The sequence below is a fragment of the Leishmania mexicana genome, chromosome 29 (assembly GCF_000234665.1).
Source record: "Leishmania mexicana MHOM/GT/2001/U1103 complete genome, chromosome 29".
Lineage (NCBI taxonomy): Eukaryota > Euglenozoa > Kinetoplastea > Trypanosomatida > Trypanosomatidae > Leishmania > Leishmania mexicana.
The window spans coordinates 210808-235477 of NC_018333.1; the positions used below are offsets into that span (position 1 = coordinate 210808).

The following is a 24670-nucleotide window of genomic DNA, read 5'->3' on the forward strand; positions in this document are numbered from 1 at the left end:
CCGTCTTGTTCGTTCGCATGACTGCCTGAATGCGGCCTACACGGGAGCCGCGCTGCGGCGCAACATGGCAAACATGGAAAAAAGAGAGAACACGGTCCGTGCAGGAGTGCGCGCGCGCAACTCCGATGACGTCGAAAGAGCGTTCTCCGAGGGGAACCCGAACTCGGCCGTCTTCTTTTTTTCTGCGCATGTTGCGGTGCTTGTATTCTGCTCACCCAATGGTGGCGATTGTGAAGAGAAACTACTTCTAAGATCACCACGGATCCTCGCGGCGCTCACTGCGCGTGATGGCGATGTCGGGCTCTTGGAGCACCCAGTGTCCTCTGTAGCGTTGGTTGATCCGAAGCGCACCGGGGCGTCGAGGGGCAATCAGGTCCACCTTTGGCGCATGCGGCAGCTCGGTCGGGAGCGTGGTTTCAGCGTGCTCTGCTAAGGTTTCGTGCGTGATCTCGCCGCCCTTGCCGAACGCGGACGTGTTCGATGTGCAAGCACCCTTGAAGAAGCCTCTCTGACCCTCGTGACGTCCATCCTGCATTGCTTTTCGCCCTAGCAGCAAGTCCAGCTGGCGGATGAGCGGATCATCGTCCATGCGGAAGTACTTGAGTGCCGCGTAAAGCCTCCTGGAGTACTGTTGCGCAACCTCCAGCGAGGCAGACATGGTGAAGCAGGGGCGAAAAACCTCCACCTCTCGAAAAAATTCCTGCTCTATTGCGTGGCATGCAGCTTTGTTCTTGTCAGCCGTTGCGTTCCGGTGAGCCAGGTGCAGCTTCATGAGCTGCAGAGCGCCGTCGACAAATGGGGTACTGTTGTGTAGGGCGTTGGAGCACCGCACACTGCACACTCGAAACATGGTGAAGGAAAGCCTTTCTGCCAACGAGACGAGCCACCGAGGGCTACTGTGAGAACAGAAGTTATTCCGTCGATGTGAATATGCTTGCGGGAGTACTTTACGCCACAAGGAGGGTTAGCGCTAGGTGGGAAGAAAAAAGAGAGAAAAGGGGGTACAAGAAGCATCTGGTAACGAGAGGAATAGCAGCGCACTTCAGGAGACAAAGAGGCGGCATTGGGGAAGGGGGAAGGGGGGAGCTCTGCAACCAGGGAAACCTCGGCACAGCATGCCCCCGGCCCCCTCCCCCTTGACGCGTGGAAGACTTGATCCACGAAAAGACCTTCCGTCCAACCCTGGCATCGCCCACTACATGTACAGGAATTTGCCTCTACCCCTCCCCCACACACACATGGGCCCTTCGCCCGCGCCACTCACCCTCCCTCTGCCACTCTCATCCTCGCAGCATACCGTGCACTCACGTGCCTCGCTGTAATGCGCACACGGGCCTTCATTGTATTACGGTCCTTCTTCCATTACACGCGCCATTGGTGACAGTGAAAAAATAAGACACACATACGCACAAACATAGCTGTGAATAACCACACGCACTACCATGCGCATACACGACACCAAAGATCATCAGCGCGAGTGTCGCACAGCACTTCTAACAAACGAACAGTGAAGTCGGTTTCACTCCGTGCTGCACCCAACGTACCCTCTTCCTGAAGTGGCCCAACCCAGCCAGCTGACCCACGCGGTGAGAGCTGACGCGGCGTCTTCGGAACGGCAACGTGCACAGAAAGGAAAGAGCTAGAAGGTCAGGAACAGCCTCACGGCTCCCCTGAGTAGCCGAACCGCTTGCTCTTGACGATCCGCGGCACTTTCTTCCACTTCTCTTGGCGCGCCACACTCTTAAAAGCCGCGGTCCGATCGTAGACGCGATCTTCGTGAACGTAATCCTCCGGCAGAAGACCCTCCGCCTTCCATTTGTCGATCTTGTCCTTCACGATGCCGTCCACCTTTGCGTTCGGGCTGTGCCCGCTTGTGGCGACCTGGGATGGCGTGTAGTCAAAGTAGAGCTGTCGTGGAGAGAACTGGCGCGGCTGACGGATGCTGGCGTGCCAGCACACGTGGTAGAACATCGAGTCATTCTCTTTCAGCGGCACGCGCAGTTTTTCCGCGCCGTGCCCGCGCAGGTCAGCGTACGTGATCCGCAAGAACTTAACCTTCCGTTCGCCCAAGTAGAAGAGGTACTTTTTGACGTAGTTGTAGATGGCCTTATCATGTACCGCATTTAGTGCATATACGAATGACCGCGCCTCCACACGATCCAGATCCGCCTGCACGTCCGCCATCTCCTCCAGCACCAACCGCACCCCCTCCTCGTCCCCTTGGCGACCCAGACTCTTCAACAGGTAGCTCCACTGCGGTGTGTCAAAGGAGGGGGTGTAGTTCCACCCATCCTTTAGGCATTTGGTAAAGATGGGCCGCCACTCTGCGCTGTCCGACTTGCTACAGCAGAAGAGGATAGCCTGCACGAGTGGGAGAGGCGGCACCGACGTGCTGTCATCGCGCATAAACCGAGGAGCGCAGTGCCTCTCCCACAGAGCCATCGCCTCCGCACCGCTGCGCTGGAAAGCACAGTGCTGAAAAATCTTTGCCAGCCAACCATCGCGGGCTGCAGCATCGTCAATCAACGGGCTAAGCTTCTCGAACTCATCAATCACCTCCGCGACCGGCGTCTGCGGAACCACACGCCCGTGAGGAAGCTTCTTTAGCTGCGGTTCAAGCCCTACAAGAAATGCGGGGTGCATCTCCGTCGAGATCCACACACCACGGTACTTGTTCACGGAGCTGTGGTGTGGCTGATAGGGTGCCGCCAGAGAGCGGTTCACACTAATGGGGCGCTCCATCCCCTGCGGCAAGTTGTAGTGCCAGTGACACTGACTATACATGAGCATTGGCGACGTATCTGGGTTTATTGGGGTGTACCCCAGCAGCCGGCGCGACGTCCGGTGAAGCATGGCGCACGCTTCGTTGTCAGCGGAAGCAACCGACCACTCATACAAATTGCCGTTTGGCGCTGCTTTTGCCGCTCACAGGCGAAAAAAAAAGAGCCCTTGGCAGACCGTTGGTGAAGATGAGGCCGGCAGGAAAGATTGTAGAGGAAGGAAAGGGGAAAGATCAGCATGTAGAATAGATTCTGGGATAACGGAAACACACTCAAGGATCCAGTGTACCAGATGCATGCAGATCGGGTGGGAGAGGCTCCTTTGCGGAATGCACCCACGACACCACACGCAATCTCCGAAAGGAGGGAGACGAGAAGTCGGCAGAAAGAGCAAAGAGGGAATCGTAACATAATAAGAGGTCCTGGCTTTAGAGGCATCATGAATCGGCGCATCCTGGATTGGGTGCGTGTCACGCAACACACTGTGCTGTTCGTGTTCATTCTTCGAAATAAGAACGAATGCCGCTGCTGCCCACCGCAATACACACATTACCACGGCTCCCATACATACACCCCTGACAGACACACACACACATTGATGAGCGTCGCATACAAGCTAAGAGGGAATACCTCGACCGGCAAAAAAAACGCTGCACTGCAGAGGAAATCGGGGAGGTTGAGCAATGAAGTCCAGTCAACAGTCGCAAGAGCAATACAAGGATGAAAAAATGTATCAGCCATTTGGCGTGTGCGTCCAGCTGAGTGTATGCGTATATATGTACAAAAGTCAAACCCCCTTCCTCTTCCCGACGCCTCCCCGTCTGCGAAGATGACAACCATACATGTTACCAGCACCAGAAACAGAGAACAAAAGCAAGAGAAGCGGTGCGTCTCTCCGCATCACACCTGAAGCACGCGGACGAAAATTGTGCCTTCCATGAGAAAAACGCAGTTAGGAAACCCAAATGCACACAAAAGAAAAAAAACGCCAAACAACTACACTAGAGACACTTTGATAAATTACAGCAGACAGAGACTGTGCAATGATCACGAGCGTGGGGGGCGGGCTACCTTGAAGCGAAAGGGAAGAAAGAAGAGTCATTTTGATAAACGTAATTTTTCTTTGATGTGCTTTGTAGGCAGGTGAGAAAGAAGAGCAACGAGATTGAGCGAAATTCACTGTTTTCGCGGGAGAGGCGTCCAACATCGTTACCTATGATCAAGTGAAACAAGAAAATTATACAAAAAGAAAAGGTAATGCAAGACGAGAAACGCAGATAATTTCTAGCCAAACTTCTAGAAAAAAAAAAGAAAAGTGCGCGTTCCCTCCAGTTCTTGTAAATACTGAAGCAGGAAACGGTGAAGGTAAACGAAAAAAAAAAACAGACGAGCGAGCTACATCGATAGCTGTCTTGTGATGAAAACTGTTCGCAACCCCAACGTCACCTATTCGAGTGCCGCACCGGTGAGGCGATACCCTTCATATAACACCACGCAGTCCATCAGGGTTGCAGTAGAGGAAATCCAACACAGTCAGCCTCGCCGCAAGTTTCGACAGCACCTTTCCTTTCTCTTGCTCGTCGACAAAACTACCTCATGGCCTTTTTGTTGTTGCGAGTACACTCATCCTGCGACTGGAAGAAATCTGGCCTCGCCTCACGGGCTCCCGTGGGAGAGAACACCTTGAACTGCTCGAAAAATAACTGCCCGCTAATTTACTAGCAAGCATACAACAGCCTGCGCGAACAGTAACAGCGAGGGGAAAAGAGGGGTGCCAAAAGGGCCGCGGTAGGAGACCCAGAGAATTGCTTTCGTTCGTGGGCGCCCGTGTCCTTGTGCGTGTGTGCGGATTTTTTTTTCGTTTCGGTTCCGTGCACAAACAGTCACCCTGTAAGAAAAACTGCTCGAAAGTGAGTGCACTCTCCCCGAACACAAAAGACAGCAGGAAGGGGCGAGAAGCAATAATAATAAAACGACAAACAGAAGATGCGGACCACCCTATCTTTTGAGGAATGCACACAGGAGGACGTAAATCCCCATAAGGGCGGCTCCCCCCCCCTCACCAGAGAGACTAGGGCAACACTGTCGAGGGCTTCGACCTGATGAAGCAGTAGATGCCATGGATCTGCTTCTTCGGGGCGCGCTCTTCGCCAGAGGGAATGGAAGGGAGGGCGCGGTAACCAGGACGAAGAAGGCCAGGGCAGAAAGCCGAGGTAAAAGTCCGCTCCGCCCCGTTCGCCTCAAATGTCATCTGCACCACTGCTATCGTAGCCTGATTGCAATCTGTGAAGGAAACCTGACTCCCATTCACCCGCGCCGCACCTGCGCCGTGGATAGTGACATTCATCGACGTCAACGGCGAGCAGTTGAGGAGGCGAGGGCCACCGATAATGCTGAAGCTCAGCTCAGGAGACTTGGCGGAGTCGATGTCGGTTTTAAGAATGTACCCGCAGCGACCATTGTCAGAGAACCGTCCACGTGCCCAGGGAAGGCACCGCTCGCTGTTATCAACGTCAACAAACTGGATACCCTGGTTGGCAGCCTTGCCCTCCACATCTGGCAGCTCCGTGGAGACTTCAGCGGAGTTCACTGTGCAGAACGCGAAATGCGTCAGCAAATCCTTCCGTGTCAACTTAGTCGTGGCGAGGCTCGATGCGGGGACGCGCTCCGTGTCCCACGGCTTCGGATCATTACTGTCAGAGTACTTGAAGAAAGTGATGCTAGAGAGAGACGCGGACGCAGTGGTGTCCTGCGGATCGATGGCACCGCCCACCACCACCTTGACATCATGCAAGTTCTCTCGGCGCACAGTGAACTCATCGCCGACCTTGAGCCGCGCCAGGGTTTCTCGCAAATGCTGCTTGTTTTGGATGGGAATACCGTTGATATGAGTCAGCCAATCATCCTTGAGCACGCCACCCTTCGACGCCGGCGTCCCCTCCATCACATCCGTGACCCGGACGCCGAGGCCATCCTTGTTCATATCGGCCACCAGAAACCCAATGAAGGGCTTCAGGCGGCTCTGATGGCTCATAACAAGCACCTTGTTGCGCAACGCACCGGGGCTGAACTTGGGGTCATTGATCATGGCGCCCTCGAACATGAGACCCTCCGCCACGGTGGACTCCAGAATGTCGTTGATCATCTTCGCCACCTCATCCTGAACGGGAGTGGGCATCGGTGTGCCAGGAGAAAGACACAGGATGATCGGGTACGTGTTCGTCGAAAACCCGTTCTTCTTTACGCCTTCTAAGATGGTCTCCAACTCGCAAGATCCCACCATGAGCTTTCCGTTGCCCGCTTTATTGATGTTGAGCACCAAAGCACGCGTTCCGTCCGCCGCGGCACGCTTGAGATCTTCCTCAGTTTCGATGCGCACACACGACACCATGTAGTGCGTGAAGGATTGCGTCATGTCCTGCCACACGTCAGACGTCCGTGCAGGGTCGATGGCGTTGTTTGTCAATACGCTCCCATTGTAGCTGATGAAGTTGTACTTGTGGATGCCGCCGCCGAAGCAATACTTGAACTTCTCCACAATCTGGCGATCTGTGACCTCGCTGCGCTGCACATCACGCAGGAACTTGCCTAGTTGCTCTGATGTCATTGACTCCTTCCCATCCGCGAACTTGTTGAACACTTCCGTCGCGGCGTCGTTCGCAGACACCCAGCGGAATTGATATGCTAGGATGTCCTCAAACGAAACAGATGTATTCACCACGTACCGGATGTACAGGGTATTGAGCACCGCCTGTCCCGCGGTCACCGGAATCGTCTTTCTGAACGACGGGTTGTTCGAAAACCATGCCAGCAGTATGCGCGAGAAGCCATCGTCCATGGCACGCTCCTCGACCTGCGGCACGGATGCCTCTATCAACGGCAGCTTGAGCTGCCGCGCTAATAACGTCAGAAGAACTGTGATGAGGTCAAGCTTAAGACGGAACTTGGTCCGTGTTACTTCGGCACAGGAATTGGTAAACGTCAACGCAACTAGTTGCTTCACTGCCTGCGAATCGGGCAGGCCACTGAAGAAGACCTCCGCACCCTCCAGGATAGAGCGCAAGAAACGTTCAGCGGAGGCCTTTGTTGCCTTGTTCGCGTCTGACTCCATCTTTTCAGTCCTCTCATCATTGTCGGAAGAACCTCCCCATCCCTTGACTGCGCTGTATTGCAAGACATCCCCCTTCTCTTCACTGTGATGCTTGTTGTTACTTTTATGGTGATAACCAAACCTCTTCGGGCCCGGAGTCCTCGTCTTTTCCGCCGTTGATTTGGAGTTTAGGCACCCCATTTTCGCCAACACACACAGTCCCCACAGCTACACTGATATATCCGTTTTTCGTGCCGTGCAGCGACTGCGTGTGCTTGCGAGTGTGTGTCACGGATTTAATTATGCGTTTACTTGCTTTCTCCCTTTGAACTAAATACAACTACTCGGTAGGCTCACCCCTACTTCGTGAAAACACAGCGTCGCCGCTCACTTGGATCCTCAGGCTCTTTGTCGTCGCCTCTGATTTTCTCCCAGACAACGTGTATCTTCGTGTTTCCTTTTTCGGCGTCGTTATGGGATAATGCAGTAGAAAGGAAGAGCACATCAATTTAGGTTTCAGAGACGCGAGGAAAATTTGTTGAGAATGGGCACTAGGAGGAGCGGTGAAATTTGCATTACGCGCGAGCCTGGCCACATCTTCCACCAAACAAATTGAAGGGCATTCGGGTGGAAAAGAGTCGGTGCGAAGATCTGCTTCGGAGGCAACACTCACACAGAGACACCGGCGCTTATAGTAGAAGTGCGATGACACCCAGAGCTAGAGTGTCGCTGCACCTACGTCTACGATTGCTTAAAACCACATGCTGCTCCCATGCACGTTCTTTTTTGTTGGTTTTTTAGATGTGAAATAAGTTCAAAAAGCACAATTGAATCCCTTGAAAATAAAGAGCGCCCGGGCACCTTAACCGGCCTTGCCTGGGGGCTGCTTGTTCATGTGCACCTTCTCGCCAGGCTTCACGGTCTTCGACAGGAAGCGCCTTGTGTACTTCAGGCGCTTCAGCGCGCGGCCACGAGGCTGCTTCGGCTTCTCCTGCTTGGCGACCTTGGGGGTCTGGTTCTTGACCTTGCCCGCACGGGCGAGCGAGCCGTGGATCTTACCCATGGTGAAAGACGCCGATTGACTGGCAAGTATTATATGGGAAGAAGGAAGAAACGGTTTGCGAAGTAACTGCTCAGCGGTGAGACCGTGGAATGTAGCAAAGAAGGGGTTTCTGTGGAGAGAAAAGAGAACGGCCAAAGAAGGTATGGTGAGAAAGAGATGAAGCCATTGTGCGACCCAGCGTTGTGTGCGAAACGTGTGCACCATGTACAAGAAAAGGGTACAGTGGCTTGATCGCCGTCAATAACCAAGCCTATCGTACTGCCATTACTGAGCACAGAAGAACCCTCGGTGCCAGCACGGGATTGAGAGTCAATCACAACAGCACTTTTTTGCACCTCGCCTGGAAGCACATCACCATGTGTGTTTGTTTTTCGATGTTGCTAGGAAGTAAAAAAGTTGAAATCAGATCAAAAAAGAGCTTCTCTACACCTGTGTAAGTCAGCGTACACCTTAGCCGGCCTTGCCTGGGGGCTGCTTGTTCATGTGCACCTTCTCGCCAGGCTTCACGGTCTTCGACAGGAAGCGCCTTGTGTACTTCAGGCGCTTCAGCGCGCGGCCACGAGGCTGCTTCGGCTTCTCCTGCTTGGCGACCTTGGGGGTCTGGTTCTTGACCTTGCCCGCACGGGCGAGCGAGCCGTGGATCTTACCCATGATGAGGATGAGATTCTGTAGAGTTTTTGTTTGAAGAAAACAAAAGGTGGCAAAGCAGAGGGACAGTATACATGAAGGCAAGAGTAAGCGGTGCTTCAGCAGCCATGCTGCCCTGATGCGCAGACTGCATAAACACAGGTGGCTCGCCGCCGTACTTCTGAGCGATAGCTCTAGAACTTCTTTGATTCTAAAACTCGACTGTTATCTTGTAGCATTGGAAAGGTGGCATCGTTACGAGGGTTGAAAAAAACGGGTGAAAACATTGTTGTGCGTCCAAAAGCAGCGGCAGAAATGTTATCTCGGAAAGCACATTTCAGGCATTCGTAAATGCGGGATCCGTTCGTTTTTGGTGCTGCTCGTGCATCATTTTGGCTACCGTTGCCTGAGCACCATCGTCAAGGTCTGAAAACCGAATTGATGGTGGTTTCAGTGTCTTGAGATCGATCTGACGTTCACCAATCACAACGTGCGGCCACCACTCCTCGTATTGTATGTTGGTTTTAGTCAGAAGAACGACCAGCTCCTTTCCGTCCTGAATACACCATGTGCTGTCATCGACGTTGATCGCCTTGTACAACTCACCCGCCAATATGGTACCTTTGCCGGGAACCTCAATCTCCAGGTGTCTTACCTTAATATCAACGCGCAGACTCTTCCCTCTAGTGCCGGGTGCTAGTGGGACAGTGACTGTCACTTCTTTTTCGCTTTGTCCAAATGTGTACAGTGTATAGTCACCGCCGCATTGATCGTTGCATGGAATCAGATCGGTCAACCCTTCCTGAGAGGCTACAAGAGACATGACGCTAAGAAGTGCGATCTTGCATAAAAGGAGTGAGCACTGTGAGGCCTAAATGAGGTAGCCACATTGAGCAAATGTACAGGAGGAGACGAAAAAAAAATGGGGGCTTCATCACTAGTGGGTTTGTTCCCCTCTCTTTCAAGGATGAGCTTTGGACCAATTCTCCGGTTATTTGACCTCTTCATTGTGGAATAGCGAGTGGTCAACCCTATAGTGTGTATGAGCAAACTTTTGAAACAAACAATGTCGCGTGATGTGATAGCGGAGTGACGTCACTACACACACACAGACCTCGGTAATCCTTTGGTGGCACGTAAGCAAGCAAACGCACGGTAGCTTCCTTGCAGTCGCAGAAGGCAGTGGTAGCGCTGCCCGCCAATGGGCTCTTTTTCACTTTTCTGTGTGATCAATACAAGTACTCTCAAGGGAGGACCGAATACGTAAGCCGACCAAAGCGGCCCCATTCGAAAGCGTAGGTGCCAACCTGAATGGGTGTGCGCGGAGCCACCCCACCACAAAAAACAAAGAGGTTTTTCTTTGTAGGTGCTTTGATCGCCTTTGCGTATGCGGCCGCGGTGACGACAGCAGCAAATGGAGTTTCCATGCACAGTTTTGCTGAGCCCGTCTGAATTGGCTCTTGGTTGTGCGTCAAGACAAAGCGGGTAGTCGTCAAACTCTCTCTTTTGATACTGTCCATGGAGATGTTACACCCTTTTGTGATACTGACGCATCCGTCAAGATCGCATGCCATTGCAGCCAGTGTCGGTGCGTAGAACGGAAACCGTGACCCAGACACTTCAAGACTTGGAGAGAATGCACCGGTGTTCAGTGAAGCTTCGTCCACCGTGCTGCAGTCTTCCAGATGTTTAACCTCGAGGCATATCGCAGTTTCGATGTACTGGAGTCGATCTTGCTTCACAGATACACTTTTTCTTTGGAAAAGATTCGAGAAGATGGGAAAACAAACAGGCTGCGTACCGCGCAGGGTAGTAATAGCCTCATGCTCGGGCGGCAGAACCTTAAAGCCTATGAGAGGGTATGCGTTCTCCTCCATGGCGGCACAAAGAGACGCGTGAAACTTGACCACATCCTCGACTGCGTTAGACTTTGGAAAGATATCGTGAAGTGAGGGGAGCTCTTTGTCTACCTGCCGCAAGTAATCAATGTAGTCGGCAAGATGCGCTCTCGTGGCCGAGAGAAACCTCAGTGAGTGGCGCATTGTGTACTAGAAAGATATTCGAAAAAAAAAAGAAGAGGAAAAGAAATACGTGCAAGCGAATATTGTTCCCACGCAAGCGACAATACTGCATCATTCTGTTGCTTTTCAGCCAGATCGATACTAGGGTTGGCCAGAGCAGATAAACCTTGCAAAACTTGTCTTCAAGCCACACAAAAAGCAGGAGACGAGAGAACCTTCACACACGTAATGCGTCTGCACATGGGAAACAAGCGGAGGCGACCCCATGTGCCTCCGCATAGCAGAGCAATGTTTGACAAACTGCGCTTCGTTAATTTTGCTCTTTTTCTATAGGGTCGTTCATGGGCTTCTCGAAACTTCATGACAGCAACAACAAAAAAAAGCACTGAAGAACTTCTGCCTAGCAGCTGAAGCAAAAAAAGGAAAAACTCGCATCATACCCGATTCCATCGACTGTTTGAGTACAGAAACGTACGCGAGACTAAAACCGCCTATTGTTTGACTGGGCCATGCATAAACTGCATGAAAATAGAGTCGAATTCGCCGTTCTTAGAATCTCCCACGCTGCGGCGAGTGGCACTAGCCGTGGCTTCAGCGTGAATTCGATCAGAAGGGCTAGAGAAGTTGTACTGCCGGGCCAGCATCGCCTCTTCGCGTGAAATAGTCTCCGAAAATTCTCCGCAGGTGTACCGATATGCGGGTTGTAAACACTCATGCAGAGGTGGCGGTTGTTCTTGAGCGGGAGCCTGGCAAGCATCCACTTCTGACACGTGCTCAGAATCACTAGTGGTCTGTTGTGGAAGAACCTCGTTGGGTTCTGAGAACGAAGGTGCCTCCATGTGATGGGAAGAAGTCTGCTCTGTATGAAGCTCCACATACTGATGCGTGTGCTCCCCCTTCACCTTATCATCTGATACGGATGCATCATGGTAATGATGAGTAACCTGATGTGATGAAGCTTTCCTGGATGTTTCCTTCTTTTTACCCTTAAATAAACCACGAAAGTAGCGCATGACTGACAGACTTGACACTAGCAATAAGATTTTTTGCACAAAGAGAAAGCTTAGACTTCACTCAAATCAAACGTCTCCGTGAGCGCCGCCCACTTCGTACATGACCTTTTTTTTCGTCTTTTTCCCATAGACTGCTCAGACAAAAAAAAGCATGCGCTGGCCAAAGTACTGCTTGGAAAATATCAGTCTCTATAGACTATGTAGACAAAGGTCCATCCGCACCAAAGCAGCAGCACGGAGCGCCAAACAAAATGATTTACCTGAAGATAAAAAAGGAGAAGATGTGGGATGAAGAGAAGGAGAATGCAGTCGAGGACATTCGAGATTTGAGCATGCTGTCCTTGACACTTTGACAGCCTCAGAGTGTGAAGGTATCACCGTATCCAAAACGAGTGTGTGAACCGAGCAGCATTATGAGTTGCGAGAAGAGGAGTATCGCATCGAGAAGGTAATTTTATTTTTGCATGTAGTGATGTCATTGATGCTGAAAATCTAAACTGCGACCGACTCTAGGTGGTGGAGAGGCGGCTACGCTGTCTGCAGCGGTCGACTCAGAGCGAAACCTTCGCGAAACTGTCGAAAAAGAAACTTCTCCGGGTGAGAAAGATAGATGCGGCCTCTCAGAATCCCACGAGAGCCTTCCACGAGCTCCAAAGTCAAGTTCGAGTGCTCTCCGCAGCAGATCTCGGCAAAACGAGTCTGGTTTGATGCTCTCTGCTGTGTGATAGCAGCTGATAGCAGCCTTGATGTTTCCTGAGAGATGATACGTGAAGCCAAGAGCGCAGTGACCGTGGTTGGCATTTGGTCGGCTTCTGACGTATTGATTGTAGTAATCAATGGCAGCCTCGTAGCGGCGCAGCTTGCGGTACATGGTGGCCAGATTAAACAGGATGCAATCGCTGTGTTCAGATGGATTCTCGCGATTCGGAAGACTGTCGTACGCTTTTTGAAATAGCTCAAGCGCTTGTTTAGGATTATCCTCTGCGAGTGCCAGAACCCCCAGCTCGTTCAGCACAAGGGGATCCATGGAGTTTTTTCGTAGTGACTCCTCAAAAAAGCACCGCGCAACGGAGCGCTGGTTAACCCTACTGTACTGCATACCAACGTACGTACAGCACGCGTTGAGTCCAGGAAAAAAGTTCATTGCGCGGCGATAGACATTCAGAGCTTGCTCACCCTCCTCCAGCTTTGCGTAGCAGTGACCATATGCAATCCACGCTTCAGCGAAATAGCAATCTAGCTCACTTGCCCGGCTAAAGTACCGCCCCGCTCGCTCGTAGTTCGATAGTGAGTAATAGAAGCACCCGATTGCGTACACCGCCAGCTCCGTGTAACACTTGTTCTTGGAAAGAAAGTGTGCCTTTTCGAAAAGCAGTGGTGTTGCTTTTGAATCCACAAGTATGCACAGATGCAGACACAATGTCTGGCGGTGATACGGTTCCACCTCCAGAATTTCCGTCGTCAACGAGAGTGCTTGGCGCAAATTGTTGCTCTCATATTCTTTTTTCGCTCCGGCAAGCAGCACCAGCGTCCGAGGCACACCCCTGATACCAGGTGTAAGATAATCAGAGCCGATACGTGCTTTCAGAGTGCTTCGATAGACTTCAACCTCGGCTGGTATGCAAAGTGAATCTATAAGCTTCAGTATCTCCCAGCGATCTAGAAGATGACGCTCTGTCAGTGCGCTGAATGCTTCTCCGCAAAATGGGTCAGCCTCCAGAGCCATTTTGTAAAAACGCACAGCTTTTGCGGGATCGCCGGAGAGCTCTGCAGCTTTGGCTACAAAGCACATCGCAACCACCTTCGATGAATCAGCGTTGATGAGAGTCATTGCGTACTGAACGCATGTCTTGAGATCCCCAAGCTCGAATGCAGCCTTCACAGCCAGCAAAAATACCTCGTTGTTTTGATCGCACGCAAAAGTCACCTGCTTGGCTAGCTTTAACACGCTGTCAAACTCACGCACCTCGTAAAGACATCGAATTTTCAAGGAACGGTTTTCGTCGCTGTTCGGCTGCAGCTCGCAGAGAACTTCGACCAAATGAAGCGCGCTAATGGGTTGCCCAGCCGAAACCAGCCGCAGTGCATTTTCCTTCAGAACACGAATAGCCTCCATTTTGCCTACAATTTGTAGCAAGAGATTTGTCTTGAGGGGTTCTGGTAGTCAAGTCGACAACAGAGCAGGGGTTTAAAAAAAAGAGTGGAATGAGAGAAAAAAGATATGGATATAGAGAGAGGAAGAATACAACATTCGCCTGCGAAGAGCGCTGCAGACCCTGCCCGCAGTGCGTACCAGGGGCACGCAATCCTATAGAGTGGTACCACCACCAGGTTTCCACTAAAGAGAGCTTTCCTTTTTCGTACTCAGGCTGGTGTCGGAACTCGCGCTTGAATCCAAGACGACATTTAGTTCCTCCGTTAATAACCACATAAAGCGTGCGTTCTGTTTCTTGTACCTTCATCCTAAAGAAAGCCTATGGCCAGCGCACCAAATGGCGCATCAGCTTCTCAGCTGCAGAGCCTTGGGACCTCAGTTGAAAAAAGCCGCACTCAAATCAGGGTCACACGCATCCCACCTCCTGGCGCCACACAAAACCTCTGTCGCTGAAAGTTCGAAGCCAATCTTCCACCCGCAGAGAAAAGAAAGACCGTGCTTTGCGTTGCTCGGCTGCCTTCATTGCAGCACCAGCACTCACTGTCTTGTCCGCAAAATGAGCTTGGCGGTGCGCCTCCCACCCGAGATCCACTTAGCCAAGATGCCAGTTCTTCTCTTTGTGCAACGCTTGACTTGAAGCAAACACTTCGGCCTCCCGATTTCCCGCACTGACAGTCCAAGTTTTTCCACCACCGAGGTGTCTGGATATCGCCTCGGCCCTCCGTAGTTCGCAAAGTCCAACCTGAAAAAGTAAGACGCACAACTTCCAGTGAGATGAAGTCTACCATCGATTATCCTGGTGGATATTTTTACAGGCAAGCACTTTTCACGATGAAATCAAACCCACATGTAGGCAGCACGGCCAGACCGTCACAGGACTTACGCGGGCTACGGGGATCGAATACCCCACCACCAAGGACAACACCAAGACAGTGACAGGGTCATACCGTGATACAGCACTCAAAAGCACACCCATCGCTATTTGCGAAACCCCCAGCCGTATTCGGAGAGCCGCCCCCACACAAACACACTTTTTTTTCCTACACATCGAAGAAAAAAGGCTTTCGCATTGAAAAAAAAAACACATTTCACTTTAGACAACTAGGAGTATCTCCTTGTGGCCTGCGGCGCCATTGCCATGTCTTCATTCGTGCCGCCGTCCGCCCCCCCCCCCTCCTGACGAGGTCACCGGCCCTTTTCTTTCATGGCGGGCTGATCCAAACCCCCCCCGCATTCTCTTAGATTACGGTTTCTTCCCAACGGCTAACCAAGCACAACGGACACATACCAACCCCTTTGTCCACCATGAAAACCAAAACACAACAGTTAGGAAAAATGCGGCCGCCTCTTAAAGCAACGCCCATTTGCGACACACCGCGGAAAAACGGGTCTTTAACGAGAGACGGAGGGGGGGGAACAAAATACCGCTCCTCTTTTCTACCAGGCCCGCGCGCTAGCGGTGAACCACCGAAGCCCCCCAGAGCCGCGCGCCACAGCCAATACCCAGCGCCCAAAGGAAAATAAAACAAATTCAGGGGCGTGAATTCGAAACCCCAGGAATATAAAAGCAGAAGCTCCAGGTTGAAAAATGAGAAGCCGGACAACCAAGCACCAACCCCGCCGTACCGGAAACCCCGCGCGCGTTTATTATTATTTCGCCGCAACCCAAGGTTAGCGACAGGACCTTCCGGCTAAGTTCAACGACAGTTTTGGCCCCGGCACCAGTACTGTGTTTAAAAGGTTTCCATAAAATCGGCCCGCGAAACCACACTTTTGTGACTTTTTCATCAAAACACAACGCGCAAAAACACAAAGGGGAGAAGGGTTCCGCGCCATCCCCTTGCGTGAGAAAGCCGGAAAAATCGCGCAAAAAAAACGCTTTACCTGGTACAAGGCCCACAAAACAACCGCAAAAGGGACGCCGTGGCAGAACAGATCCCCCTCCTGGAGACAAAAACAAACATTTTTGTCCCTGCGCGGCCGGCGAAACAGTTTGACCGAAACCACTTTTCGCCAGCAACCGCCACCGCGGAACCTTTTCTACGCCTGGACGCCGAAATACTCAAAACAAATTACCCCAAAAAGAAATTAAATAAGGTTGTTGACCTCACTATAACAAATTGCGCAAAGAAAAGCTGCAAAATCGAACGATAGAGTAACCGGGCTTTTTGGCCGTTTGTTTTTACACCACCCGTTGTTCCGGTATAAACCATTTTTTTCCACACGGAACGCCCGCCGCCTCCCCCCAATGAAGCTTGGGTGTCACCTACATCGTTTTTCCAAGCGCAGGAGAGCCGGCAGAAACCGTATCGAGCATTCCAAACGCGGGGGCGCTGGGGTGTGGTCTCGGCGCCGGCATCGGGGCCCCGTTCCCGGACGGGGTTTCGCCAAAGCGGCCCCCCACGCCACCGCGCCTTAAAAAGCCGCCAGGGCGTTTTGGGGGCGCCTCTTTTGCGTTGTCAGAGTGCCCGGCTGGCGCCGGTGAGTGCCAGGCACCGGGGGCCTCGGCGACTCCTTTTGAAAAAGATCCTGAATCCGGTTATCTTTCCAGAAAAAACCGCGGAAAGGGCGCCGCTGTGTTTTCTTTTGGCGATTATTTTGGTGTGAGGCGGGCTTTCGCGACAAGGGCAAAGAGTATGTGTGGAAATGGCTGCGGGCCCTTCTGTGTGGTGTGGGTGGGGGGCGAGGAAATCACTTAGTGGAACAGTGCGAACCCATTGATGTTAGTGATAATAAAATAGTTTGTATTTGTTTCCCGGGGCCTTTTTGTGCTGGGGGTGTTGGGCTCCTCGGGCGGCGGTTTTGGCCGGGCCCAAATGGAACCCACATTTTTGTTCGAGGAGGGGGCTTTGAAAGGGTCATGGTGCCTCGAAATGAAAGTGGAGGATGTGAGCGGAGATTCGCGCATCAGGCTGTTTGGATGCTCGCGCTGGGGTCTGGGTGTTGGGGGGCGGGCTTTTCTGGCATTTTATGCCTGGCCACCTGGTTGTGTTTGTCGGCTTTTTTTTGTTGAAGCGTAGGATCGCGTCGACGTATTGTTTTGTTTGGTGTGTGCGGGGTGCGTGGGGCACGGGGAAGTGAGGGCTGTGCTTGGAAGGAGGCGGCCGTGTTGAGGGGGGGGGGAAGGGGAACTGTTTTTGTTGCAAATGTTCTGTGGATCTTTTTTTTTTCATCTGGGTGGTGGGGCTGGTTTGCCGAGGGGGGGTCGATGGGGGGGCTTTGCAGAAAGACCCCTGTTTCATGGTACTTTGTAGCAGGTCATTCGCGCCGGGGTCAACAACTTCCTCGTGGCGACCGTGTGTTAAAGTTTTGCATGCGCCAGGGTGAAGCGGGACGGGTTTAGGTAGGGAGCGAGGCGCAGCTGAAGTGGCATCCTTGAAGGCAGCGGCGCGACAGCCTTCGGCGTCATGGCGTTTTGGGCCACCGGGAAAGGGGGATGTTAGGATCAGTTTTCGACAGTTCAAGGTTGTTGCAACCTTTGCATTCACACTAGATTGTGATCCGGAGGAGTTTCAGGGCCACCTTGACGTGTGTGCATGAGGAGAAACCGCTTATCCATGGGTAATGACCTCTTTCTATGCGAGCAAGCGACACCTACTTCACTCTCAGCGTCTTTATCTAATGTTTCTCTGGCACTCTCTTCATAATCCCCGTAGCTATCGCCAAAATCGTTGACAAGATGCGGCGACTCATCACGTTTCCTTGCTTTCGGCTGTTACGCCACGTCGTTGTCGGACCATCTACTACGATACCAAGCGCAAGCTCAACGCCTCGGTTTGGCCGGAGACGTCAACGCCTTCAGAGAAACCCGTCTCCGCCGACGTTTGATGCGGCGAACGATGAGGATGCAAAGAGTATTTGTTTTGAACGCTATGGTTTTGTGCAGAAGCCGGTGTTCTTGGAAACCTGGCAAGAGTTTCTCCGTGAATTGCAGCGCGTAGAGCTCACATGGAGCTTGATGCCGAGCGCTGGCGGCACCCTTCAGTTAAAGATTCATGACCACCTCGAGCCCGGCGACGGGGTTCTGTGTGAGCTGAAGGGCGCGGCGAATCGATCGGCGCCACTGGCAGAGTTTTTCGAAGCTTGTGGCTCCATGTCGCAGGGCGCCATGTCGAAAGCCGAAATAGAGTTCTTCGATGGGGAGAACTGCTCTGTATTGCTGATCAAGAGCAAAAAGCGTCTAGGTGAGGTCCCATTCAAAGACGACCCTCCTATTTTGCCTCTTTTGTGCCAGTTCAACTGCCGTGGAACTTCAGTATCTCTTTCTGTACTGGACAAAAAGACACTCCTTCGAACACCCCTGTTCTCCGACATCTCTATTCAAACGCTGAACTACGCATTTATGACATCTCTACCGGTGTTTTTGAAGCGGACAGACTTAGGCATCCGCAACGCTGATTTCGTGACAAAAGACCAGATGCGTCATTTTCGCTACGCGTGGTGTTTTCTTCGAAAAGAGTCGTGGATGACACCAGTAGAGATGGGGGAATTAGATGCACTACTTCCTCCCTAGTATTCACACGTCTTTTTCCCCCACAAACAGTGCCACAGTGAGATAAGCCCAAGCAAGGGATCACAGAAAAAAAGGGAAAGCATCGATCTTCTTTAGCAATGGAAGTAGCAGCCTTTTAGGTGAGGAGAATGATTTCGGTCTCTTCATATTATTCTCCTTGGATCATGTTCTGGTTTGGCTGACGGAATGCTGAGGGTCGAGGCGCAAAGAGGGGGTATGGGATGCGCCAGCCAAAGAATTCGCGAAACCATTTTTTTCTTGCACAACTCTTTCATCTTTCTGCTGCTCTCCTCGTTGCATAAAGCTGCTAGGAATATCCTATCACTCTTCACACAGCTACACACACACACACACACACACACACACACACACACAATTATCTAAAATGAGAGCTCTGTCGCTGCGAACGGGACTTGTTGCTCGTGCTTCCGCGGTTGCGTACACTAGTCAGTACTGGTGCTCTACTGACGCCAAGTCTGAGAAACGTGCTGAGGAGGAGAAAGAAGCACCATCGACGTGCACCGAGGAGGTCGTGTCCGCTGCCGCTGTCAAGCAGCTGGAGAAAGAGCTTGATGCGTCCAAGGGCAAGATTGAGGAACTCAAGAAGGAGATCCTGTACCGCGCAGCAGATGCTGAAAACGCGCGCCGCATCGGTCGCGAGGACGTCGAGAAGGCAAAGCTTTACGGCATCAGCTCATTTGGTAAGGATATGCTGGAAGTTGCCGACACGCTTGAGAAGGGTGTCGAGGCGTTTTCTGCCTTTTCAGAGGCTGAGCTGAATGAAAACAAGGTTCTGTGCTCGATTTTCACTGGTGTCAAGCTCTCACACAAAGTTCTCCTCAAGAACCTCAGCAAACACGGTATTGAGAAGATGGGTGTCACAGTAGGTACAAAGTTCGACCCCAACCTGCATGATGCGCTTGTGAGCACTTCGGCCACTGAGACGGCCCCTGTCGACACAATCTCCAATGTTTTGAAGGATGGCTACACTCTCAAGAGTCGTGTTCTTCGTGCAGCTCAGGTCAGCGTTTCCCAACATCCGTAAAGTACAACGCCGAGGTGAGCGGGCAGCTTTTTTCTCCTGGATGGGTTGTTTTTCATGCTGTTCAAAACGTTGTTCTCCCAGTGCCCAATGATGCTGCGCAGCGTTTCTTTCTAACCGCTAAAGGTTTACATTGCGCTGTCGCCCCCCTAAGTGAGAGGATCGGGGAAAAGAAAGTGTTTTATTTCTTATGGCGATATATTATTTTTGGGGCTAACGCTGTAATAAGCTGGAGAGAAACAGGGGACGCACACAGCAGACACTTTTTTTTAAGGGCCATGTGTCTCACGTGTATTTGTGTGCTAGCGAGATGATGAGCAATCCTAAAAATAAAACAGAGGATTTGAAGTGAGTTGCTGCGACGAGCAATAGACTGCTCCTCCCATTCAGCTAGCAAGCATCGAGGATACGCTCCAGCCTATGTGGAACTAGTGAACTTGTCGCTTTTTCTTTTGATCCAGATTCTCTTGCTAGTCACATATTTTATTTGTAGTTGTGATCCTCACTGCGGTGTATCTGAAGGCCAGAAACCCAAACCCGAGTAACTGCGGAGGCAAAGGCGAACGAATGCAGTTTCGAAAAACCTACTTGAATGTAGGTATTGAGTACCAAAACAAGAAATGAGGAGCCACGTCTTTACTTGGCTCAGTTTTTGTCTGTGCTTTCACTATGGCAGCGAGATTCGACCGCAGGGTAGGAATTTATGACATCCTGGTGCGGCACTCGCGTGCTTCCATTTGGACTCTCACTTTCACTTCCCCCTTGTGTGGCTTCCTTTTTTTTGCTTCAGAACACACCCAAATACCTACACGAGAGAATGCTCAGACGAGTTGGCGCACACGTGACGCCTCTCCTCTGCTCACATTGCGTAGGCCAAAGGAAATGCTGTACAGAAGAAAAGACCGCTGGGTTGTCTGTTGCGGAGCTCAAAGGCAAATACGAAGTCTTGAGAGCAGAGCTTTGCGAAAGTAAAAGGCAGATTCAGCAACTTCGATCGGAGAATCTGTACGCTGCTGCCTCATGTGAAAATATTCGAAAGACCACCCAGGAGCAATCAAAGCAGGCGCATAATGACGCACTCAGATCTTTCGCACGTGATATGCTGGATGTTTGCGATGCCCTGCGAGTGGTCACAAGAAAAGTGGTGGAGTACACGCAGGGAAATTCTTTCATACCTAAAAGCGAGGCTTCGGTCCTCGCTGGCGTGATGCTCACAGAGGAAGTTGCGCTGAAGGTTCTGAAGCGGTATGGAGTGACACAAATGCACACCGAGGTTGGCGCCACCTTTGACGAGGAAAAGGAAGAGAAGCTCTTTACAGTTCCATCTACACCTTCTCTTAAAGAAGGCAGTGTTGCTGAGATTGTCAAAAACGGATACGACATGAACGGGTCGGTTTTGCGGCGTGCGGAGGTTGGTTTGAGTGAGGACCCCTAAGGGTGCATTACGCGCGGGAGTGCAAGAGGACATCTTTTTCTTGACTGATCCACTTTGCTGCCGGGGGCCATATTACCATCACATTCCATCTCCTAAACAATCAAAGAAAACTAAAAAACAGCGTTTACGCCGGCACTAACTTCTCCCCTTTCTTGCGTTTGCCTTCTGCAGTGCTTCCTCGTGTCAGATATTTATTTTCGCTGCTGTTTGCTCGAGGACACACTCTCCTCTCTCCTTCTCTCTCAACTTTCTCTTCAAAATACTGCAACTAAGCTGAAAGTTGCGACATACTACCTCCGTGAGGATGCTTCGCCGTTGTGCGTCTGCCGTCGCGCCAGCAGCGCACATTCCCTGCCCTGCCACCGCGGTGACTGGGGTGCAAAAGCGGTTTTTGAAAATTGCCAAGTCTACTTTCGGCTTCTACCTAGCTCGGAGGGGACAGCGTAAGTTTCCGTTCCACCGTAGGCCGCACATCAAGAACACTCAGGCAATGAACCTGAACGCGCCGTACTTTTGGAGTTATATGACAGCGAAGAGCCAGTCTTTTTTTCTTCCCGAGGAGAATTACATAACTGGCGATTGGACAGGAAAGTTTTTTGTCTCAAAGAGGCAGGTGTACACTCTTCAACATGCCACTAGCGGAGGAAAGGTTAGAGTCAAGTCGTTTCCATCCGTTTTTGAGCTGAGCAGCCCTTCTCGATGGAATGTGGGCAAGGAGCTGAACACGTTGACAAAGCCGCGCATGGACCTCATCGATGATCAGATGCTTACAAAGAAGCAGCGTTTGGATTACGTGAAAGCAGGTTTTTTGCCCAAATAAACCGCCTTGAGGTCACAGTCGAAACACACACACAGACACACATCGAGGACAAACCAGGCCTGTAGCGTTTTTGATTTTCTCATTGAAGTGTTAGGTTTCCGGCCTGTCGAATGAACTGAGCGCGACTATGACTTGTAGCACCCATACTCTCGAGTCAACGGCTTCTTAAGCGTCCTTGGTGGCGGACCACTGTAGCAAAACCTATGCCTCTCCCCCTTACTTCCTCTCGTCTTTACTCTTTTTTTCCAGTGCTTCGACGTCTCGCCCAGAAAATCTCACTCGGCACAGAAATGTTCTTGCGGCGCGTGCGCCAGTGCAGTTCACGGGCTCGCTGGGTCCGGTGGGACGGCATAAAAGCTCCTTCAATATTGAATCATGGTGCGGATCACAATGATCCGCTAAATGCTGTCTTCGACGAGATCGAAAACTGCGACACATCCGTCCATGCGGAGAAGCGCGAGTCATCAAAAATGGCTGAGTCCAGTGGCACGCCAACCACCCCATCTAATACCGTCCCATCAGCTTCAGACACAAAAGTGAGGCTTGAAGAGGCAAAGCATAAACGGCTACGTCGTCAGCTGAGGGACGCCACTGAAGAGCTTGACGCTCTACTGAACGAAAGCAGCCGGACGACAGCCGCTGTTTCGAGCGCCAAGTATGTACCTGCAAGGGCAGGGAAGACGTTCTTGTCCTCGGCTGAATTGATTCAGGAAAAGTCGCCTCAAGAATTTGTAGCGCTGGAAAACAGCAAAGCAGAGCTGGATCGCCTGCCGGTGCTGCGCCACTCAGGGTGCTCCGCAGTAGTGACATTAGTGGGAGTTGTCACTGAGCCACCAACAAGCGTCAGCGTAGCGCTTCCGGGAGTGAATGAGGCGACTAACTGTGTCGAGTTTGCTGTTCGGTACGATGTTCCGTTTTTCCAGATGCAAACATCCATGTGGATAGCGATTCGGACAGTTGGAGCATCACTGTCTGCGTTTGCGAAGGAGAGCGTTGGCGTGGGGGATGTTGTTCATCTTTTAGGTCATTTGGTTCCGCTGACAGAACCTAACAGCAAAGGCCACTTGTGCTGTGTTTACGTACTTCCGGCTGGGGGCAACATGTCTGTACTTTTGAAAGCCACGCCATAGTCAACGTGGCATGTTCACAAAAATAGAGAGTTCAGTGAGCAGTTGACATGTTTATGGTTTTGATGTGTCCTACCGTCAGCATTCTCGCAACGCTGTTTCGTCTGCTCTGAATGCGCATTCTCCAACGAATCTTTTTCTTCAGTGACGGTATGTCGGCTCGTGATGCGGACAGGGTGGCGGGCCCATCCTATGGGTTCGCTCGCCAGTTTCTTGAGGCTCTTCCACTCACTCTCTGCGCTTTCCAATATGGGTTTCGCTTTCTCGCTCTCTCGCTTCAGGCTCCTCTGGCGCTTTCGAGACATCCATCTTTCACTTTGACCGGTATCGTCACTCGTAACCAAGCACCATGAACGTTCTTGTCGTCGCGGCTGATCACTCCGAGGACATCGAGCTCGTCAGTATTATTGACGTCCTCTCTCGCGCTGCCATCAAGGTCACACTCGCTTCTGTGATGGAGTCGAAGTCCATTACGCTGGCACACGGATTGAAGGTGATGTGCGATGCTCTGATTGGAGAAGTCTCTGCGGTTGAATACGACGCGGTGCTCCTTCCCGGTGGCATGCCAGGAGCCGTTCATCTCGGCAACAGCGAAGCGCTGAAGAAGATTCTGCACAACGCCCGGGTGGGGAAAAAGCTGTACGGCGGAATCTGCGCTGCTCCCGCCGTCGTTCTTGCTCCTATGGGACTGTTGGAGGGTGTGGATACCGTCACTTGCTACCCCAGCTTTGAGGATAAGCTGCCCTCTTCGGTCAAGTACTCCACAAACGCTGTTGTGAAGTCAGAGAACTGTCTCACCAGCCGCGGCCCCGGCACCGCCATCTACTTTGCGCTTGCCGTTGTTTCGATTCTCAAGTCACCTGACCTGGCTGAGAGGCTCGCCAAGGCCATGCTTGTGGATCACAACAGGGAGATGAACGACGTGCGCGCCATCAAGTAAGCTTAGCAGTGTGGGGGGGGGCTCTAGGAGATTTTTTCGTCTTTGAGGGCAGCAACGGCGACTATCGTCAGCGAAAATACAAAGGCAAAATGCTCTCTTCCGATCTCTTCTTGCTTCATCCACTTCTTCTGTAGCTCGGTCCCTTTTCTCGGGCTCCAACTATTTAGGCTTGCGCGATCGTATTGGTCTCTGGTACACCTGCTTTAGATGTATATGTCCGTGACGATTTCAAGGTGTCGAGCGACAGCTGGCCGAAGCCTTTTACCGCCTTCGTCGTAACCCAATCAAAACAAAAAACACTCACAGCGATGAAACGCGAAGCGAAGGTTGAGGTGAGCGTGCCTAACGGAGGTTTTTACGTCAGTAGGAAATGCTCACCCCAGTGTGTTATCGCTTCTGTACAGTGACTAATGGGATGCCATGTTCCGGCTCCACTCGCACCTTTTTGTCTTGCGGCCTCTCTTTGATTATCTATGTGTTTGTGAGCTTCCGATTGCCTTTCTTCGCTTCCCCACGCAACGTCCACACCACACAGCGAAGCTAGAAAGAAGCAAAAGGGAAAGGGAACCATCTTTCACCTCATTTACTCACTCTTGATATTGCTAAACGGACTGAACACTTTGAAGTGCTCTTCTTTAAACCTGTATTGGTTCCGTTCCTCGCCATTCCTGCTCTAGCGCTCGTCTTGTTGATTCCCTTACAGCACCACGGCAAGGAGGGAGGCAAAGACGACTGGTGCGTGCGAAGGAAATCAAAAAACGACAACATTGTTGGGTGCCTTACGAAGCCACATTCTCACGCCTCTGCTGATCGGCATCACTTTGTCAGTCTGGAAACGCGATCAAAAGCGCCAACGAGGATGGAGGACATTTTTGATCAAATGGTATGTGGCTCTCCCATGCAGCAGCTTAATCTCAAAGGAGTTGACACACCAGAGTACACCATCATATGTGCACAGGCACCAGATGCGGCAAGGCGTGTGGCCATTCTGCAGAATCGTCTCCAAACATCCACCGAGAGTAGCGCTGCGCAGAACGTCACCCT

The 24670-nt window shown here is 51.7% G+C and overlaps 14 protein-coding genes across 14 annotated transcripts; 6 read left to right on the plus strand and 8 right to left on the minus strand.

Moving 5' to 3' along the window:
* Positions 1-253: 253 nt before the first annotated feature.
* Positions 254-850, minus strand: LMXM_29_0640 (conserved hypothetical protein; the record flags this gene model as incomplete). The annotated part of the gene is made up of 1 exon (XM_003877162.1): positions 254-850. The coding sequence occupies one exon, from the start codon at positions 848-850 to the stop codon at positions 254-256; it is 597 nt and encodes a 198-aa protein (XP_003877211.1).
* Positions 851-1659: 809 nt separating this feature from the next.
* LMXM_29_0650 (conserved hypothetical protein) lies at positions 1660-2853 on the minus strand (the record flags this gene model as incomplete). The annotated part of the gene is made up of 1 exon (XM_003877163.1): positions 1660-2853. The coding sequence occupies one exon, from the start codon at positions 2851-2853 to the stop codon at positions 1660-1662; it is 1194 nt and encodes a 397-aa protein (XP_003877212.1).
* Positions 2854-4851: 1998 nt separating this feature from the next.
* LMXM_29_0660 (conserved hypothetical protein) lies at positions 4852-7071 on the minus strand (the record flags this gene model as incomplete). The annotated part of the gene is made up of 1 exon (XM_003877164.1): positions 4852-7071. The coding sequence occupies one exon, from the start codon at positions 7069-7071 to the stop codon at positions 4852-4854; it is 2220 nt and encodes a 739-aa protein (XP_003877213.1).
* A 661-nt stretch (positions 7072-7732) lies between these two features.
* On the minus strand, positions 7733-7933 carry LMXM_29_0670 (putative 40S ribosomal protein S30; the record flags this gene model as incomplete). The annotated part of the gene is made up of 1 exon (XM_003877165.1): positions 7733-7933. The coding sequence occupies one exon, from the start codon at positions 7931-7933 to the stop codon at positions 7733-7735; it is 201 nt and encodes a 66-aa protein (XP_003877214.1).
* Positions 7934-8383: 450 nt separating this feature from the next.
* On the minus strand, positions 8384-8584 carry LMXM_29_0690 (putative 40S ribosomal protein S30; the record flags this gene model as incomplete). The annotated part of the gene is made up of 1 exon (XM_003877166.1): positions 8384-8584. The coding sequence occupies one exon, from the start codon at positions 8582-8584 to the stop codon at positions 8384-8386; it is 201 nt and encodes a 66-aa protein (XP_003877215.1).
* A 313-nt stretch (positions 8585-8897) lies between these two features.
* LMXM_29_0700 (NUDC-like protein) lies at positions 8898-9383 on the minus strand (the record flags this gene model as incomplete). Its single annotated transcript, XM_003877167.1, has 1 exon — positions 8898-9383. One exon carries the CDS (start codon positions 9381-9383, stop codon positions 8898-8900), a length of 486 nt encoding a protein of 161 aa, XP_003877216.1.
* Positions 9384-9804: 421 nt separating this feature from the next.
* LMXM_29_0705 (conserved hypothetical protein) lies at positions 9805-10602 on the minus strand (the record flags this gene model as incomplete). The annotated part of the gene is made up of 1 exon (XM_003877168.1): positions 9805-10602. One exon carries the CDS (start codon positions 10600-10602, stop codon positions 9805-9807), a length of 798 nt encoding a protein of 265 aa, XP_003877217.1.
* A 1467-nt stretch (positions 10603-12069) lies between these two features.
* LMXM_29_0710 (putative CDC16) lies at positions 12070-13710 on the minus strand (the record flags this gene model as incomplete). Its single annotated transcript, XM_003877169.1, has 1 exon — positions 12070-13710. The coding sequence occupies one exon, from the start codon at positions 13708-13710 to the stop codon at positions 12070-12072; it is 1641 nt and encodes a 546-aa protein (XP_003877218.1).
* A 3718-nt stretch (positions 13711-17428) lies between these two features.
* On the plus strand, positions 17429-18262 carry LMXM_29_0720 (conserved hypothetical protein; the record flags this gene model as incomplete). Its single annotated transcript, XM_003877170.1, has 1 exon — positions 17429-18262. The coding sequence occupies one exon, from the start codon at positions 17429-17431 to the stop codon at positions 18260-18262; it is 834 nt and encodes a 277-aa protein (XP_003877219.1).
* Positions 18263-18647: 385 nt separating this feature from the next.
* LMXM_29_0730 (putative co-chaperone GrpE) lies at positions 18648-19307 on the plus strand (the record flags this gene model as incomplete). Its single annotated transcript, XM_003877171.1, has 1 exon — positions 18648-19307. One exon carries the CDS (start codon positions 18648-18650, stop codon positions 19305-19307), a length of 660 nt encoding a protein of 219 aa, XP_003877220.1.
* Positions 19308-20007: 700 nt separating this feature from the next.
* LMXM_29_0735 (heat shock protein grpe) lies at positions 20008-20739 on the plus strand (the record flags this gene model as incomplete). The annotated part of the gene is made up of 1 exon (XM_003877172.1): positions 20008-20739. The coding sequence occupies one exon, from the start codon at positions 20008-20010 to the stop codon at positions 20737-20739; it is 732 nt and encodes a 243-aa protein (XP_003877221.1).
* A 304-nt stretch (positions 20740-21043) lies between these two features.
* LMXM_29_0740 (conserved hypothetical protein) lies at positions 21044-21559 on the plus strand (the record flags this gene model as incomplete). The annotated part of the gene is made up of 1 exon (XM_003877173.1): positions 21044-21559. The coding sequence occupies one exon, from the start codon at positions 21044-21046 to the stop codon at positions 21557-21559; it is 516 nt and encodes a 171-aa protein (XP_003877222.1).
* Positions 21560-21849: 290 nt separating this feature from the next.
* LMXM_29_0745 (conserved hypothetical protein) lies at positions 21850-22689 on the plus strand (the record flags this gene model as incomplete). Its single annotated transcript, XM_003877174.1, has 1 exon — positions 21850-22689. The coding sequence occupies one exon, from the start codon at positions 21850-21852 to the stop codon at positions 22687-22689; it is 840 nt and encodes a 279-aa protein (XP_003877223.1).
* A 346-nt stretch (positions 22690-23035) lies between these two features.
* LMXM_29_0750 (putative 4-methyl-5(beta-hydroxyethyl)-thiazole monophosphate synthesis protein) lies at positions 23036-23626 on the plus strand (the record flags this gene model as incomplete). The annotated part of the gene is made up of 1 exon (XM_003877175.1): positions 23036-23626. One exon carries the CDS (start codon positions 23036-23038, stop codon positions 23624-23626), a length of 591 nt encoding a protein of 196 aa, XP_003877224.1.
* Positions 23627-24670: the final 1044 nt, after the last annotated feature.